General features: G+C 41.7%; 1 protein-coding gene across 5 annotated transcripts in view; it reads left to right on the forward strand.

The window, feature by feature from the left end:
* The window catches only part of CAB39L (calcium binding protein 39 like), a 117,351-nt gene that overhangs the window by 69,776 nt on the left and 31,002 nt on the right, over window positions 1-16,573 (forward strand). For all 5 annotated transcript variants that reach the window (XM_056562063.1, XM_056562064.1, XM_056562066.1 and 2 more), the window contains 3 exons: window positions 9,247-9,388; window positions 13,451-13,615; window positions 15,902-16,020. In XM_056562063.1, the coding sequence (XP_056418038.1) occupies window positions 9,278-9,388; window positions 13,451-13,615; window positions 15,902-16,020 (395 nt within the window). In that variant the 5' untranslated portion in view covers window positions 9,247-9,277. The remainder of the gene's footprint in view (window positions 1-9,246; window positions 9,389-13,450; window positions 13,616-15,901; window positions 16,021-16,573) is intronic.

Raw genomic sequence — 16,573 nt, forward strand, 5'->3', positions numbered from 1 at the left:
GCATTGCTCTTTCCTGACTTCTCCCTGTGACCCTCGTACATGCATGTTGTCCACACTAGTAGTGCAATAAGAAAAATGTTTCTACAGGGTAAGGTAAGACTCTGCTCAGACTTGTGCTTCGGCATTCTCTTCATAATTCATCAATTTTGCAAGACACGAATAGCGCAGTCTTTAGCACTATACTTACAGCTAAACAAAAAAGAAAATTGGAAACAAAAATGTAACTCCTAAAAGTCAATTGGGTCCTTCAGTGTCCTTTAAAAAACATCTGTCACTGTGGCCATGGCTCCTTTATAAACATAAAAAAATATAGATATAACCCTAGAGAAAACAGAACCTTTTAAAGAGAACCTGTGGCCAACCCCCAAAAATGAGATTGTATTTTTATTAAATTAGGGTACCTTGATCACACACCTTTTTACAGTTTCTTGGACATGCTGTGGTGTAATTCTAGCCTCAGTAAATAATTCGGGAACATCTTTTCATATAGCTCTGTGTTTTGACGTTCTATGGTTATTCTATATGACTAAATAGCCAACGTGGTGTTTCCAGTAGAGTGTGTGTCCTAGAACTGTCAGCTCTTGTTGGACAGTGTCAGACACTGTAGGGACACCCTGTAGGGACACCCTCTAGGGACATCCCCCTCCACCACCATCACCTGGGAACACCCAGTTGGCTATTTAGTCAGAGGAATAAGAGAGAAACAGCATAACCCACAACTATAAGAGAATATGCTCCAGAATTGTTATTTCATGGGAAATCAAGTGTTTCCTAAACAGACAGGTCCTTTTTAAGGACCCCAGGGCTGTTTGACAATATTTCCTGTTAGCTATGCGCAAAAGACTAACTGATATGTACTCACAGGACACAGCCTAATGTACTGGAATAAAGATAAATGCCACTGCCAAAAAAATGATGGATAAAAAAATAAAAAAAAGTTCAAAGAAATTACTAAAAATAACACACCCATTTATTTTACAATAAACTTTATTACATATAAACCAAAACATAAAATAGCATAGACATAATTGATATCGTGAACAACCTGTAAATTAAAGAGGTATTCCAGTGTCTTCAGGGCCCTGGTACATCTGGCATCACTGCACCTACTATAGTTATGCCCCAAATACGAGACATACTGCTGCCAAAGACCGTGGATGTCAGGAGATACAATTGTCAGCCAACAACTGTCTAAGGGTAGGGTCACATGTAACGGATCTGCAGCATATTTTACCCGGCAGATCCGCCAGTGACCCGACCCATAGTGTGCCTCCAGCTGTTGCCCCGCCCCCTGGCAATCCACCGCTCCGAGTAGCCACACAGGGGCCTGCGAGTCGCCGAATTCACTCGCAGTGTACTAAGACATCGCAGAGCAGCTGCTATGTCTGAGTACACTGTGCATACGCGCGGCGACTCGCAGGCCCCTGTGTGGCTGCTCGGAGTGGCGGATTGGCAGGGGGCGGGGCAACAGCTAGAGGCACACTATGGGTCGGGTCACCGGCGGATCCGCAGCGTAAAATACGGTGCAAATCCGTTACATGTGACCCTACCCTAAGGCTATGTTCACATGGTGAAATGTCAGCCCGGTCATGTCATGCCTGTGCTGGGACCACTCGGAAATGTGCCGTCTCATAAACAGCACTGCATTTCTGATCAGATTCTGCAGAAAGAATGAACATGTGTGGTGAGCTTCAGAGGTAATGGTGAACAGGTGTGTTGCGGAGTGGTAGTGTAGGGTATAGGATTAAGCCTTGATTGTCGTGACGCCAGGGTGAGGGCTTCCTCAATGCACTTAGTCCTACCGCCACCCATCCCACAAACGATAGGGAGGAATAAAGGATTGTCCACAGCAGGAGTTGAAGTAAACCACAAATAACTTTACTGCAGGTATTATGCAAGTGCGGATAATATACAGTGTTTTCCCAGAGGACCGTGGTACAGACTCCTCACAGGTTTGCTGGGACTTGATAATTGAATGAGCTTGGATTTTGCTATCCGCAGTGCCACTGAATTTAGGGGTGGTTTTGGGTTCAGTAGACACGCAGGATTTGTAGGTTTTGAGCTGGATTGACTCACAGTTTTGATGGCTGCTGAAGTAGAGGCTTCAGGCCTAGCTTGTCTTGAAGCGGGAATAACAGATCTGCTTTCTCTGATATCCGGGGGTAAGAACATGGGGGAAGAAAAGACCAAGATTAAGTGGCAGCAGACCCTTATATATGAAGAGGGCAGGATCAAAGCTCATTGGTGGTGCAAACCTGTCAGTCCTGACCTGAGGCGTTATGGGCATATCACATGACCCAAAGGTCCTTGAACCTTAGCATAATACAAGTTATTAACAGTCACATGACTTAAGGTCCTGTACATCAATATACTATAATAGGAAAATATATATATTAAACACAGTATTAAGAGGCGACTAGGGGTTAGCCCTCCAGGAGAGCCCTGATAGCATGGAGGGACTCTGGCTGTGGGGACTTTAGACAGAGGGATAGGACCAAGTCCTGTACCAGGACACCACACATATTTAATTCTTTCCTCTGAGGCCGTGATCGGAATTTTCACAGCAGATGTTTCCTGTGCACAAATTCCGCCGTGTGCAAGGTGCAGCAGAATCCCATTGAAAACAATGGAACTGTGCTGCAACTGAGTTTCCAAGAGGAATTTTTCATTCAAATTCCACCCGTGTCATCGACAAGAAACCAGTAGTGGAGTGGGATGTATATGTCTTGGAGTGTCTCCGAGAGATATTTTTTTATTGTTATTACTATCTTATGTATGTTGTATGTATTTTCCTACTTACCCTACAACAGCTGTGCCCTTACTGTGCCCGTACTCCCACTTGTCATGTGCTGGAGTGGCATTTGTTTGTGGCTTTGAGCTTTGTCGTACATTCCATGTGACGGACTGGGCAGGGCATCGGTTTCATGTTGACACTGCATTCATTGTGTTTTACTGGTGTATTTTTAATGACTTCTTCATGTTGATTTAGCTTTTTATCCACATGGGAATAAAGCTATCAGGTTTCAATCTTTTTATAGTCCATTTCAGTATTTGACCAGGGATTATGGGTCCATAAGATGGCACCTTTACCCACCTTTATAGGCACCATAACCTAAAAAACTATGACCTTTATCTCCACAGGACTAGTTTTAGTATAAGTCAGTGTTTTCCAACCACTGTGCCTCCAATTGTTGCAAAACTACAACTCCCAGCATGCCCAGACAGCCAAAGGCTGTCCGGGCATACTGGGAGTTGTAGTTTTGCAACAGCTGGAGGCACACTGGTTGGGAAACGTTGATCTATGCTGATGTCTGTGGCTTTTTTTCTTTGCCTTTGCCAGGTCTGGTAGCTGCTTTAAAACCTATTTATGGAGGGACTACACATTTTTATATTAAAATTTTGATATAATAAAAAGTTTAAAAAAACATTGCCAACAAATACATTGACATTTTAAAGGTTTTGTTCCCACAACAGTAGAGCACATCTTAAAGAGAACCTGTCACAAGATTTTCAAACCCTATATTACCACCAATGCCTTTTATTGAAGGGTAAAAGGTTGATAAATATGTCCCTATGTATTCTTTGTTGCTGCATTAGGCCAGTTTCACTTTTATTATGGATGCAAGTGCTCCCACATTTACCATTTATTTATCTGGTTTTGCTGTGATTGTATTAACTCACAGAATGGTGAAATATTCTACCCACAAATAATTTCTATATGTACAGCAGCAATGTGTCTGTCAGTCTATATACAGCAGCATTGTGTCTGTCAGTCTATATACAGCAGCAATGTGTCTGTCAGTCTATATACAGCAGCAATGTGTCTGTCAGTCTATATACAGCAGCAATGTGTCTGTCAGTCTACATACAGCAGCATTGTGTCTGTCAGTCTATATACAGCAGCAATGTGTCTGTCAGTCTATATACATCAGCATTGTGTCTGTCAGTCTATATACAGCAGCAATGTGTCTGTCAGTCTACATACAGCAGCATTGTGTCTGTCAGTCTATATACAGCAGCAATGTGTCTGTCAGTCTATATACAGCAGCATTGTGTCTGTCAGTCTATATACAGCAGCATTGTGTCTGTCAGTCTATATACAGCAGCATTGTGTCTGTCAGTCTATATACAGCAGCATCGTGTCTATCAGTCTATATACAGCAACAATGTGTCTGTGTCTATATACAGCAGCATGTCTGTCAGTCTATATACAGCAGCATCGTGTCTGTCAGTCTATATACAGCAGCAATGTGTCTGTCAGTCTATATACAGCAGCATTGTGTCTGTCCGTCTATATACAGCAGCATTGTGTCTGTCAGTCTATATACAGCAGCATTGTGTCTGTCAGTCTATATACAGCAGCAATGTGTCTGTCAGTCTATATACAGCAGCATTGTGTCTGTCAGTCTATATACAGCAGCAATGTGTCTGTCAGTCTATATACAGCAGCAATGTGTCTGTCAGTCTATATACAGCAGCAATGTGTCTGTCAGTCTATATACAGCAGCAATGTGTCTGTCAGTCTATATACAGCAGCAATGTGTCTGTCAGTCTATATACAGCAGCATTGTGTCTGTCCGTCTATATACAGCAGCATTGTGTCTGTCAGTCTATATACAGCAGCAATGTGTCTGTCAGTCTATATACAGCAGCAATGTGTCTGTCAGTCTATATACAGCAGCATTGTGTCTGTCCGTCTATATACAGCAGCATTGTGTCTGTCAGTCTATATACAGCAGCAATGTGTCTGTCCGTCTATATACAGCATCATGTCTGTCAGTCTATATACAGCAGCATTGTGTCTGTCCGTCTATATACAGCAGCAATGTGTCTGTCCGTCTATATACAGCATCATGACTGTCAGTCTATATACAGCAGCATTGTGTCTGTCCGTCTATATACAGCAGCAATGTGTCTGTCAGTCTATATACAGCATCATGTCTGTCAGTCTATATACAGCAGCATTGTGTCTGTCCGTCTATATACAGCAGCAATGTGTCTGTCAGTCTATATACAGCATCATGTCTGTCAGTCTATATACAGCAGCAATGTGTCTATCAGTCTATATACAGCATCATGTCTGTCAGTCTATATACAGCAACAATGTGTCTGTCAGTCTATATACAGCAGCAATATGTCTGTCAGTCTATATACAGCATCATGTCTGTCAGTCTATATACAGCAACAATGTGTCTGTCAGTCTATATACAGCAGCATCGTGTCTGTCAGTCTATATACAGCAGCATTGTGTCTGTCAGTCTATATACAGCAGCATCGTGTCTATCAGTCTATATACAGCAACAATGTGTCTGTCAGTCTATATACAGCAGCATAATGTCTGTCAGTCTATATACAGCAGCATTGTTTCTGTCAGTCTATATACAGCAGCATCATGTCTATCAGTCTATATACAGCAACAATGTGTCTGTCAGTCTATATACAGCAGCATAATGTCTGTCAGTCTATATACAGCAGCATCATGTCTGTCAGTCTATATACAGCAGCAATGTGTCTGTCAGTCTATATACAGCAGCATTGTGTCTGTCAGTCTATATACAGCAGCATTGTGTCTGTCAGTCTATATACAGCAGCATTGTGTCTGTCAGTCTATATACAGCAGCATCGTGTCTATCAGTCTATATACAGCAACAATGTGTCTGTCAGTCTATATACAGCAGCATGTCTGTCAGTCTATATACAGCAGCATTGTGTCTGTCAGTCTATATACAGCAGCATTGTGTCTGTCAGTCTATATACAGCAGCAATGTGCCTGTCCGTCTATATACAGCATCATGTCTGTCAGTCTATATACAGCAACAATGTGTCTGTCAGTCTATATACAGCAGCATTGTTTCTGTCAGTCTATATACAGCAGCATTGTGTCTGTCAGTCTATATACAGCATCATGTCTGTCAGTCTATATACAGCAGCATTGTGTCTGTCAGTCTATATACAGCAGCATTGTGTCTGTCAGTCTATATACAGCAGCATTGTGTCTGTCAGTCTATATACAGCAGCATTGTGTCTGTCAGTCTATATACAGCATCATGTCTGTCAGTCTATATACAGCAGCATCATGTCTGTCAGTCTATATACAGCAGCATTGTGTCTCTCAGTCTATATACAGCAGCAATGTGTCTGTCAGTCTATATACAGCAGCATCATGTCTGTCAGTCTATATACAGCAGCATTGTGTCTGTCAGTCTATATACAGCAGCATCATGTCTATCAGTCAATATACAGCATCATGTCTGTCTATATACAGCAGCATCATGTCTATCAGTTAATGTACAGCATCATGTCTATCAGTCTATATACAGCAGCATCATGTCCATCAGTTAATATACAGCATCATGTCTATCAGTCTATATACAGCAGCATCATGTCTATCAGTCAACATACAGCATCATGTCTGTCAGTCTATATACAGCATCATGTCTGTCTGTCTATATACAGCAGCATCAGGTCTGTCTATATACAGCAGCATCAGGTCTGTCTATATACAGCAACATCATGTCTATCAGTCAATATACAGCATCATGTCTGTCATTTTATATACAGCAGCATCATGTCTGTCTACATAAAGCAGCATCATGTCTGTCAGTTAATATACAGCATCATGTCTGTCAGTTAATATACAGCATCATGTCTATCAGTCTATATACAGTAGCATCATATCTGTCAGTCTATATACAGCAGCATCATGTCTATCAGTCAATATACAGCATCATGTCTGTCAGTTAATATACAGCATCATGTCTGTCAGTCTATATACAGCAGCATCATGTCTGTCATTTTATATACATCAGCATCGTGTCTGTCAGTCTATATACAGCAGCAATGTGTCTGTCAGTCTATATACAGCAGCATTGTGTCTGTCAGTCTATATACAGCAGCATGTCTGTCACAGGGGTGTGGAAATAAAAAAATAATAATAATTTCAACCAAAATAGTCTGTAAATAAGGTCTTTATTAGTTTCTGCACTTTTCGTTTTCTCCTCTTTGTCCTATAATAGCAATAACTACTAATATTTTTGAATCTACAGACTCATATGAGACTTGTTTTTTGCAGGGCCAATTATACTTTTCATTTTTCCATAACTTATGCTCGGAAACAAAAAGAAAATTATTTGTGAGGTGAAATTCACCTTGTGGTCACACTTAAATATTATTTTCATACTTTAGGTCAGCCTGATTACACCAATACCAAATAATAATATATATATATATATATATATATATATATATATATATATATTATTATTTTTTTAAATATACATAATAAAAATAAAGGGATGTCGTTTCTGCCCTGCTTGCCCAATACAGGGCTAATTTTATGAAAAATTCAACTGCTGGGTGCCCGGAACTACATGTCCCGGACATCAGGCAATAGGATTTCCACATGCCTGCCCCTAGTAAGTAAATAATGTCCCAGATAGATATGTGCCCCCAGTTGATCGGAAGGATGGGCTCCCCCAGTAGGCAGACAAAGCCCCGGATGGACATGTCCCCCATTAGGTAGAGCTCCCCTATATGAAGACAGGCCCCCAGATAGATATCACCCCCATCAGGTAGGGCTCCAAAGTAGGTACCCAGGCCCCCCAGATATATATGACCCAGCAGCACCCGTGTCTGTCACTCTATATACCGTGACATTACATCATCCTGTCCACCATTATATAGATTACACACTGGGCGCCTGCACATCATTTCGCTTATTACAGCCTAATATATATTAATGACCGCCAACATTTATATATTCAGCTTCCTTTTTTCCTGTCAATAGTAAATATAAAGCCATTACCCTCTCCTGCTTGGTAGAGCCAATATTTGGCTATAAAGCTACTGCAATGGTTATGTAAGTGCCCCCTTGTGACCGTAATCCGAGCAGAGTGCTTTCATTTGGCGTAATGTCGTTTTCCTCCATATTACTTAGGTCACTGTGCTCTCCCGTCTTTCTTGCTGCAGTTTTCTAAACCTTTACATATTACCGAAAAGACTGATCAGTCCGAATGTCATATGATCTCCCTCAGGGATGAAGTTATTTTGTGTAATAGTATTATGGAAATATTGCAAATCTCCCAATTGATGGTGCCATGTGACAAATGGAAAGAAATCACATGTCTTCTCATGTGTTGCCTTATCCTGAGTTGTCATTTACATTTACTGTTCCCGTCTTGTATCTATGCACTGTAGCAGCATAAGAAGCCGGTAAGAAGTTCGAATAGTTGCAGGATTTAGGTATTTTTTAAGACACGAATAACATAAAAAACATATATAAATAGTTACCTACAAGTGGCACTAGAGCAGTGTTTCCCAACCCGGGTGCCTCCAGCTGTTTCAAAACTACAACTCCCAGCATGCCTGAACAGCCAAAATAAGAAATAACAACTGCCTCTTTAGTGCCACTTGTAGGTAGCTACAGGGTAGTTACCTATAGGTTGCACTAAAGCAGTGTTTTTCAACCCGGGTGCCTCCAGCTGTTACAAAACTACAACTCCCAGCATGCCTGAACAGCCAAAATAAGAAATAACAACTGCCTCTTTAGTGTCATTTGTAGGTAGCTACAGGGTTGTTACCTATTGGTTGCACTAAAGCAGTGTTTCTCAACCCGGGTGCCTCCAGCTGTTGCAAAACTCCAAATCCCAGCATGCCTGAACAGCCAAAATAAGAAATAACAACTGCCTCTTTAGTGCCACCTGTAGGTAGCTACAGGGTAGTTACCTATAGGTGGCACTAAAACAGTGTTTCCCAACCTGGGTGCCTCCAGCTATTGCAAAACTACAACTCCCAGCATGCCCGGACAGCCGTTGGCTGTCCGGGCATGCTGGGAGTTGTAGTTTTGCAACAGCAGGAGGCACCCTGGTTAGGAAACACTGATTTAGTGCCACCTGTCAGACTCCAAAAAACAGCTGGATCTCCAGACAGAGGCCAGAAAGGGTCTATTCACACGGAGGAATTTCCGCCTCAAATTAAAGCCCATAGACTTCTATGGGATTTCTCACTCCCATTCATACTTCTGAACTTCCGCTTGCGGAATTGGTGCGGAATCCATGCGGAAATTCTGCAAACTGAAATTCAGAAGTGGGAATGGGTGTGCGGAATCCCATAGAAGTCTATGGGCTTTAATTTGAGGCAGAATTCTGCAAGAGGAAATTCTGCAGTGTGTATAGACCCTTAAAAAAAAATAAAAAGAAGAAATCCCTTTTAGCCGCATTGACTAATATGTCCCGTCTTCTTTTTTAGGATACCATTACATTGATAGAAAACAAGAAAAATGAAGAAAATGCCATTGTTCAGCAAATCACACAAGAATCCTGCAGAAATAGTGAAAACTCTCAAGGAAAATATGGCCTTATTAGAAAAGCAGGACAAGAAGACTGAGAAAGTAAGCAGTTTTTATATGTCATGAGACTGATTATCATCTCGGCTATAACACATCCATAAGATGGCATGCCGCATCGGATCACCGGTTAGACCTTCTGCCTTACAGTGTTGGGATCCTGAATTTCACTAAAGATCTGCTTGAGGTTCCTCTCCTTGCCTCGTGTTAGGGTGCATTCACACCATGTTTTGTACATACGGGTGCCGGATCCGGCGGGGGGAGGGGCAAACCGGGCACTCCCTTACCCCGGCCGGATCAGCCCGTGACTCCATTTACTTTAATGATCTGTTTGACTCCGGTCGGCTCGGTTTTGACCCGTATGCGGTTTTGGACCGGACCTAAAACCGTGGTATACTACGGTTTTTGGTTCGGTCAGGAAACCGCATACGGGTCAAAACTGAGCCGATTGGAGTCACCGTTTGACTCCGGTCGGATCATTAAAGTAAATGGAGTCACGGGCTGATCCGGCCGGGGTACGGGAGCGCCTGATTTGCCCCTCTCCCTGCCGGATCCGGCACCTGTATGTCCAAAACGTGGTGTGAATGCAGCCTTAGCTAATGTTTCCATCAGTCACTGGATTCTTTACACTAGAGCCCTGCATCTGCATTGGGATCCCGCTGGACCCAATAAAAAAACTTGTGGGTGGTCATGAGGTTGTTGACAAGCAGTCACAGAATATACAGTGGGTCCTGCAAAATTCTGTGCAGTCCCCCAAACCTCTTAAAGGAAATATGCAGCAAAAATAGCTTATACCTTATCGCGGGGGTCCAAACGCTGGGACCCCCTGATGTTGCAGCCGACACAACCCCTATTTCTATGGGAGAGGCTGGGAGGCAGCGTTCGTGCCTCCCTGCCTCTCCCATAGAGCTACATCGGGAGGAGGCGTACCGTTGACCTCTCAGGTCGACACTACGCGCATTAGGCGGCACACAGCGCGGCAATGCAGGGGCCCCATTTGGGAGATCGTGGGGGTCCCAGTGGTTGCACCCTCCACGATCAGACACTTATCCCCTATCCTTTGGATAGGGGATAAGTTGTTTTTCGCTGCAGATGTCCTTTAAAGGGGTATTCCAGGAAAAAAAATGAAAGTTTTATATCAACTGGCTTCAGAAAGTTAAACAGATTTGTAAATTACTTCTATTAAAAAATCTTAATCCTTTCAATAATTATCAGCTGCTGAAGTTGAGTTGTGGTTTTCTGTCTGGCAACAGTGCTCTCTGCTGACATCTCTGCTTGTCTCGGGAACTGCACAGAGTAGCAGAGGTTTGCTATGGGGATTTGCTTCTAAACTGGGCGTTTTCCGAGACACGTGTCATCAGAGAGGACTTAGACAGAAAATAACTCAACTTCATCAGCTCATAAGTACTGAAAGGATTAAGATTTTTTAATAGAAGTAATTTACAAATCTGTTTAACTTTCTGGAGCCAGTTGAGATATATATATATATATATATATATATATATATATATATATATATATAAAAATATTTCCTGGATAACCCCTTTAAATTCCACAGGGGCTGTTGAAAGGGCACAAGGGGGTAATAAAATGGGACTGGGTGTCGGGGTTATTCAATGACACGGAGGGTAATAAGATGGCCCAAGGGGGGTAATGAAATGACACGGAGGGTACTGTCTCTAAAAGCTATCTCAAAATGTTTGCGGAAAACGGGCGGGATTGGACACACATTTTGTGGGAACGGGCAGGAGTAAAACACACACCATGCAGAAGTGGGCGGCAATGGTCAGAAATCCAGCGGGAGCGGGATTCAAAAAATAGCCTCTATTTTACACCTCCAAAGTATATTGTTAATGGGGGACAGGTCTGTATGCCTTGTACAATGCATTGGGAACGTTTTCAGACCATCTTTGTATATTTTGTTATGTTGTGACCTTGAGCTAAGAATAAAAAAATAAATCTATTTTCTGCATCATTCTGCACTTGGAGTCACCGGTGGTAAATTCAGATGATTGGACATAATTTGGAAAGACACGGCCCTGTCTATATATGGTGGCAGCATAATCCTGTGGCGTGTTTTTCAATTTCTGGGACAGGGAGACTGGTCAGAGTTAAGGAAAAGTTGAATGTAGCAAAGTATAATCATATTCTTAATGAAAAACTGATCCAGAGTCCTCTGGATCTCAGACCGGGCCAAAGCTTGACCTTCCATAGAGACAATAGTTCTGTGATTGTCCTTGAGGGGACCAGCCGGAGCCCTGATTTAAACCCAATGGAACAACACTGAAGAGACCTGAAAATGGCTTCCAACGATCGTCCCATCCAATCTGACAGAACTCAAGAGGGTCTACAGAGAAGAATGGCAGAAAATCCCCAAATCTTGTGGTATCATCCCCAAAGAAGACTGGAGACTTAATTCGCTGCCAAAGGGGCTTCAACTAAGTACTGAGTAAAGGGTCTGAATACTTATGTCACCGCAATATTTTAGTTTTCCTTTTTAATAAATTAGCAAAGATTACTAACATTCACAATTATGGAGTACTGAGTGCAGAATCATGGGGGAAACTTTTTTTGTTTTATTTTAGCACAAGTCCACAAGATAACAAAAATATAAGTTAAAATGGCTGAAAACTTCCCAAATGCACTGAATATATTACTGAGAGAAGAACTGCTGCAAGGAGTGACATTCAATCTGAAGGACTGGGCGGTACTATTTTTCATGGTCACCTATTATATTGCAGTATTATCACCTCATAATCATGTCCGGATAAAGGGAACGTTCACACGTACAGGATCTGCTTAAAAAAAATGCATCACATCCCGTATGTGTGAAGGGTCCTTTAAAGGGATCTTTTTGGTGACCGTTTCTCTACAGTTTGCTTCTAATAAAAGCCAGTGTGCATGAGCTATTAAAGGGGTACTCCGGTGGAAAACTTTTTTTTATTTTTTTCAACTGGTGCCGGAAAGTTAAACAGATTTATAAATTGCTTCTATTAAAAAAATCTTAATCCTTCCAGTACTTATTAGCTGCTGAATACTACAGAGGAAATTCTTTTCTTTTTGGAACACAGAGCTCTCTGCTGACATCATGACCACAGTGCTCTCTGCTGACACCTCTGTCCATTTTAAGAACTGTCCAGAGTAGGAGAAAATCCCTATAGAAAACATATGCTGCTCTGGACAGTTCCTAAAATGGACAGAGATGTCAGCAGAGAGCACTGTGGTCATGATGTCAGCAGAGAGCACTGTGCTCGTGATGTCAGCAGAGAACTCTGTGTTCCAAAAAGAAAATAATTTCCTCTGTAGAATTCAGAAGCTAATAAGTACTGGAAGGATAAATATTTTTTTAATAAAATTAATTTACAAATCTGTTTAACTTTCTGGCACCAGTTGATTTAAAAAAAAAAATTAAAAAAAAAGTTTCCACCGGAGTACTCCTTTAAAACAACAAGTATCATGTAAAAAAAAAACTATCCCCCGATCCGATCCCCCTATCCGAAGGATAGTTTTAGATCGTGGGGGGTCCGAGCACTGGGGCCCCCCACGTTCTCCTGTTTAGAGCCCCGGCTCTCCTTCACAGCGGAATGTCACGACCCCCGCCCGAAGCGGCAGCCGCCACGCCTCCCTCCATATAGCTCTATGGGAGAGCCGTTCGTCAATCTTCGGCACTCCCATAGAACTATATATAGAGGGGGCGTGGCGGCCCCGCTTCGGGTGGGGGGGCATGACGCAAAGCTGTGAAGGAGAGGAGCTCCAAAAGGAGATCTAAAGGAGAGGAGATCTTAAACTTATCCCCTATCCTTCTTAAATGGGATACGTTTTTTTTTTTTTTTTTATGATACTTTTTTTAAGTCCTTTAAGACTAAAGTAGATGGATAGATTTTTATGAAGTTGTGTACATTGTGACACAGGCAGGAAAAGGCTGATGGGTACAAAGAACAGTGGCAAGGAATTTTTGACTTTCCCAGGTAAGGGAGGTCAATCCTAAGGGCACAAATGACCTAGAATAGACCTAGACATTATTATAATAAAAAAGTAATAATAATTAAAAAAATGTGTGTAATATTTTTGAATAAAATCTTTAAATTTTTTGTTATTTCCTAACAGGCTTCTGAAGAGGTGTCCAAATCCCTTCAAGCCACAAAGGAAATTTTGTGTGGTACGGGAGACAAAGAGCCCCAGACAGAAACTGTAGCTCAGCTAGCGCAAGAATTGTACAACAGCGGCCTGTTGGTGACATTGATAGCCGATCTGCACCTGATAGATTTTGAGGTATGTTCTCCTTACAAAGCCCATCACAATTTCTCCGTATACGTATTTATACATATACACTTGTGTTGAAATCGCCCTGCAGGAATATTGGCCCATGCGGACAGGACCTCTTTGAATGAGGCACTAAGATGCTCTGATATTACCATAGATGCTTTGTGGCAGTGTTTCCCAGCCAGAGTGCCTCCAGCTGTTGCAAAACTACAACTCCCAGCATGCCCGGACAGCCAAAGGCTGTCCGGGCATGCTGGGAGTTGTAGTTTTGCAACAACGGGAGGCACACTGGTTGGGAAACACTTCTCTATGACATGCATAGGAAACCTTTTGCCTGACTGGTGTTTTGGACTACATCTCCTATGATGCTCTTACAATCTTAATGCTGCCAAAGGATCATGGGAGATGTAGTCCTAAACATCTGCAGGCGCCAAAAGTTGCCTATGCATGACCTAAGAGATTAAGATTTGGTGTTTGTACAGGCCAGGGACAAAGAATAATTGTTGTCATGTTACCGTTGTAACATGGGTATATTGTCTTGCTAAAAGTGCCCTAGGATAAACCTCTGCCATGAGGGGATGAACTTGGTCAACCACAATGCTTAAATAAGCCTTAAAGGGGTTATCCAGGAAAAAAAACTTATATATCTCAACTGGCTCCAGAAAGTTAAACAGATTTGTAAATTGCTTCCATTAAAAAATCTTAATCCTTTCAGTACTTATGAACTTCTGAAGTTAAAGGGGTATTCCAGGCCAAAACTTTTTTTTATATATCAACTGGCTCCGGAAAGTTAAACAGATTTGTAAATGACTTCTATTAAAAAATCTTAATCCTTCCAATAGTTATTAGCTTCTGAAGTGGAGTTGTTGTTTTCTGTCTAACTGCTGTCTGATGACTCACGTCCCGGGAGCTGTGCAGTTCCTATGGGGATATTCTCCCATCATGCACAGCTCCCGGGACGTGACATCATCATTGAGCAGTTAGACAGAAAACTTCAGAAGCTAATAACTATTGGAAGGATTAAGATTTTTTTAATAGAAGTAATTTACAAATCTGTTTAACTTTCCGGAGCCAGTTGATGTATATAAAAAAAAGGTTTTGCCTGGAATATCCCTTTAAGGTTGTTCTTTTCTGTCTAAGTGCTCTCTGATGACACCTGTCCCGGGAACCGCCCAATTTAGAAGCAAATCCCCATAGCAAACCTCTTCTAAACTGGGCCTTTCCCGAGACAGGTGTCATCAGAGAGCACTTAGACGGTAAAGAACAACCTTAACTTCAGAAGCTCATAAGTACTGAAAGGATTAAGATTTTTTAATCGAAGTAATTTACAAATCTGTTTAACTTTCTGGAGCCAGTTGATATATAAAATTTTTTTTTTTCCTGGATAACCCCATTAACGTCTATATACAAGTATCAAGAGGTGCCAAGAAAAAAATCCCCACACCATTACGCCACTAGTCTGACCTGTTGGCGCTTGGCATCAAGGGGTTTATTGATTTATGCTGCTTATACCAAATTCTGACTTATCAGGATAGTGCCACAGAGATCTGAATCCATCTGACCAGGCAATGTTTTTCCACTGCTCAGTCATTCATTTTTGAGCTCTTTTGCCCACTGGAGTCAGTTTCTGTTTTCCTTAGGGCATTTTCACACAACGACATGTCGGGGGCCGGAATCAGGAAAGCCCGCTGTGTGCACAATGCAGCAAAATCCCAATGAAAACAATGGGATTCTGCTGCAACAGAATTCTCAAGCCGCATATTTACGGCAGATTCCTCTCGGAAATTCCGTTGCAGCAGAATCTCATTGTTTTCAATGGGATTTTCCTGCACTGTGCACATGGTGGAATTTCATGGCAGAAACCCTGATTCCGGCCTCTGCCGAAAGGATTCTTTCTGTGGAATCTGCTCGGAAATGCATTGCCATCTATGAAGACAGAACATTCCCAAGCTGTAGGAAAATACTATTCTCTACTATTATGTCCCAGAGAATCCAAGTATGTATTAAAGCAGATACTCCAAGAAATGGCACTGCCTGGTCATCTTCAATTCTTTCCTGACTTGGCCCCGATTCATTGAGTCGAGGCGACTGCAGGGTTACTTTGTGTCAATATCTTCTCACATTGTGGGCTGGGGCTAAATGGTGACCTAATCCTGTACAAAGTTACTGAACAAAGGCATATTGATGTTTGTGACTTTTACTCTTTTTAACTTTTCTTTTTCATTTGCTTTCTAATTTCCTCATTCCTCTCTGTTGCCGATACCTAATATATATATATCACCATTCTGATTGCAGGGTAAGAAAGATGTGTCCCAGATATTTAACAATATCTTGAGAAGACAGATTGGCACACGCTTGCCCACAGTGGAGTATATTAGTTCCCATCAACATATCCTCTTTATACTGCTCAAAGGGTGAGTTTAAAGTCACAATGAAGCGATACTAGAGCTATTATGCTGAAAATATTTATTAATACTGTGATACATGAGCATTGAATTTAGCACTACAAGGGTGACACTATCAACCCATCTGTAAGGGGACCATAATTGTTACTTTCCAGTTTTCTTACACACACACACATATATATATATATATCAGTGTATATATATATGTGTGTGTGTGTGTGTGTGTGTGTGTGTGTGTGTGTGTGTGTGTATATATATATAAAAAAACCAAAGGATAAATTGGCCAGCACTATTGATCCAAACTATTGTAAAAACCTGGCTTGCAGGTGCAAGCTGCTGGGCTAAATATACAGCAACAGGAGAATACAGCAGCACACTGCTAGCACAAAGATATAGATGAAACATGAGTATATACTATGAAAATATGAGGCACTTAGCTTGCAAATTTTTGCGCCACGCCACGCTATTTGGCGCCAAATTTGCAAGCTAAGTGCCTCATATTTTCATAGTTTCATATCTTAATTTATTGCATTACAGCTGTATAGCTTTTCATGTTCTATCT

Source organism: Hyla sarda, chromosome 2 (genome assembly GCF_029499605.1).
Source record: "Hyla sarda isolate aHylSar1 chromosome 2, aHylSar1.hap1, whole genome shotgun sequence".
NCBI lineage: Eukaryota > Metazoa > Chordata > Amphibia > Anura > Hylidae > Hyla > Hyla sarda.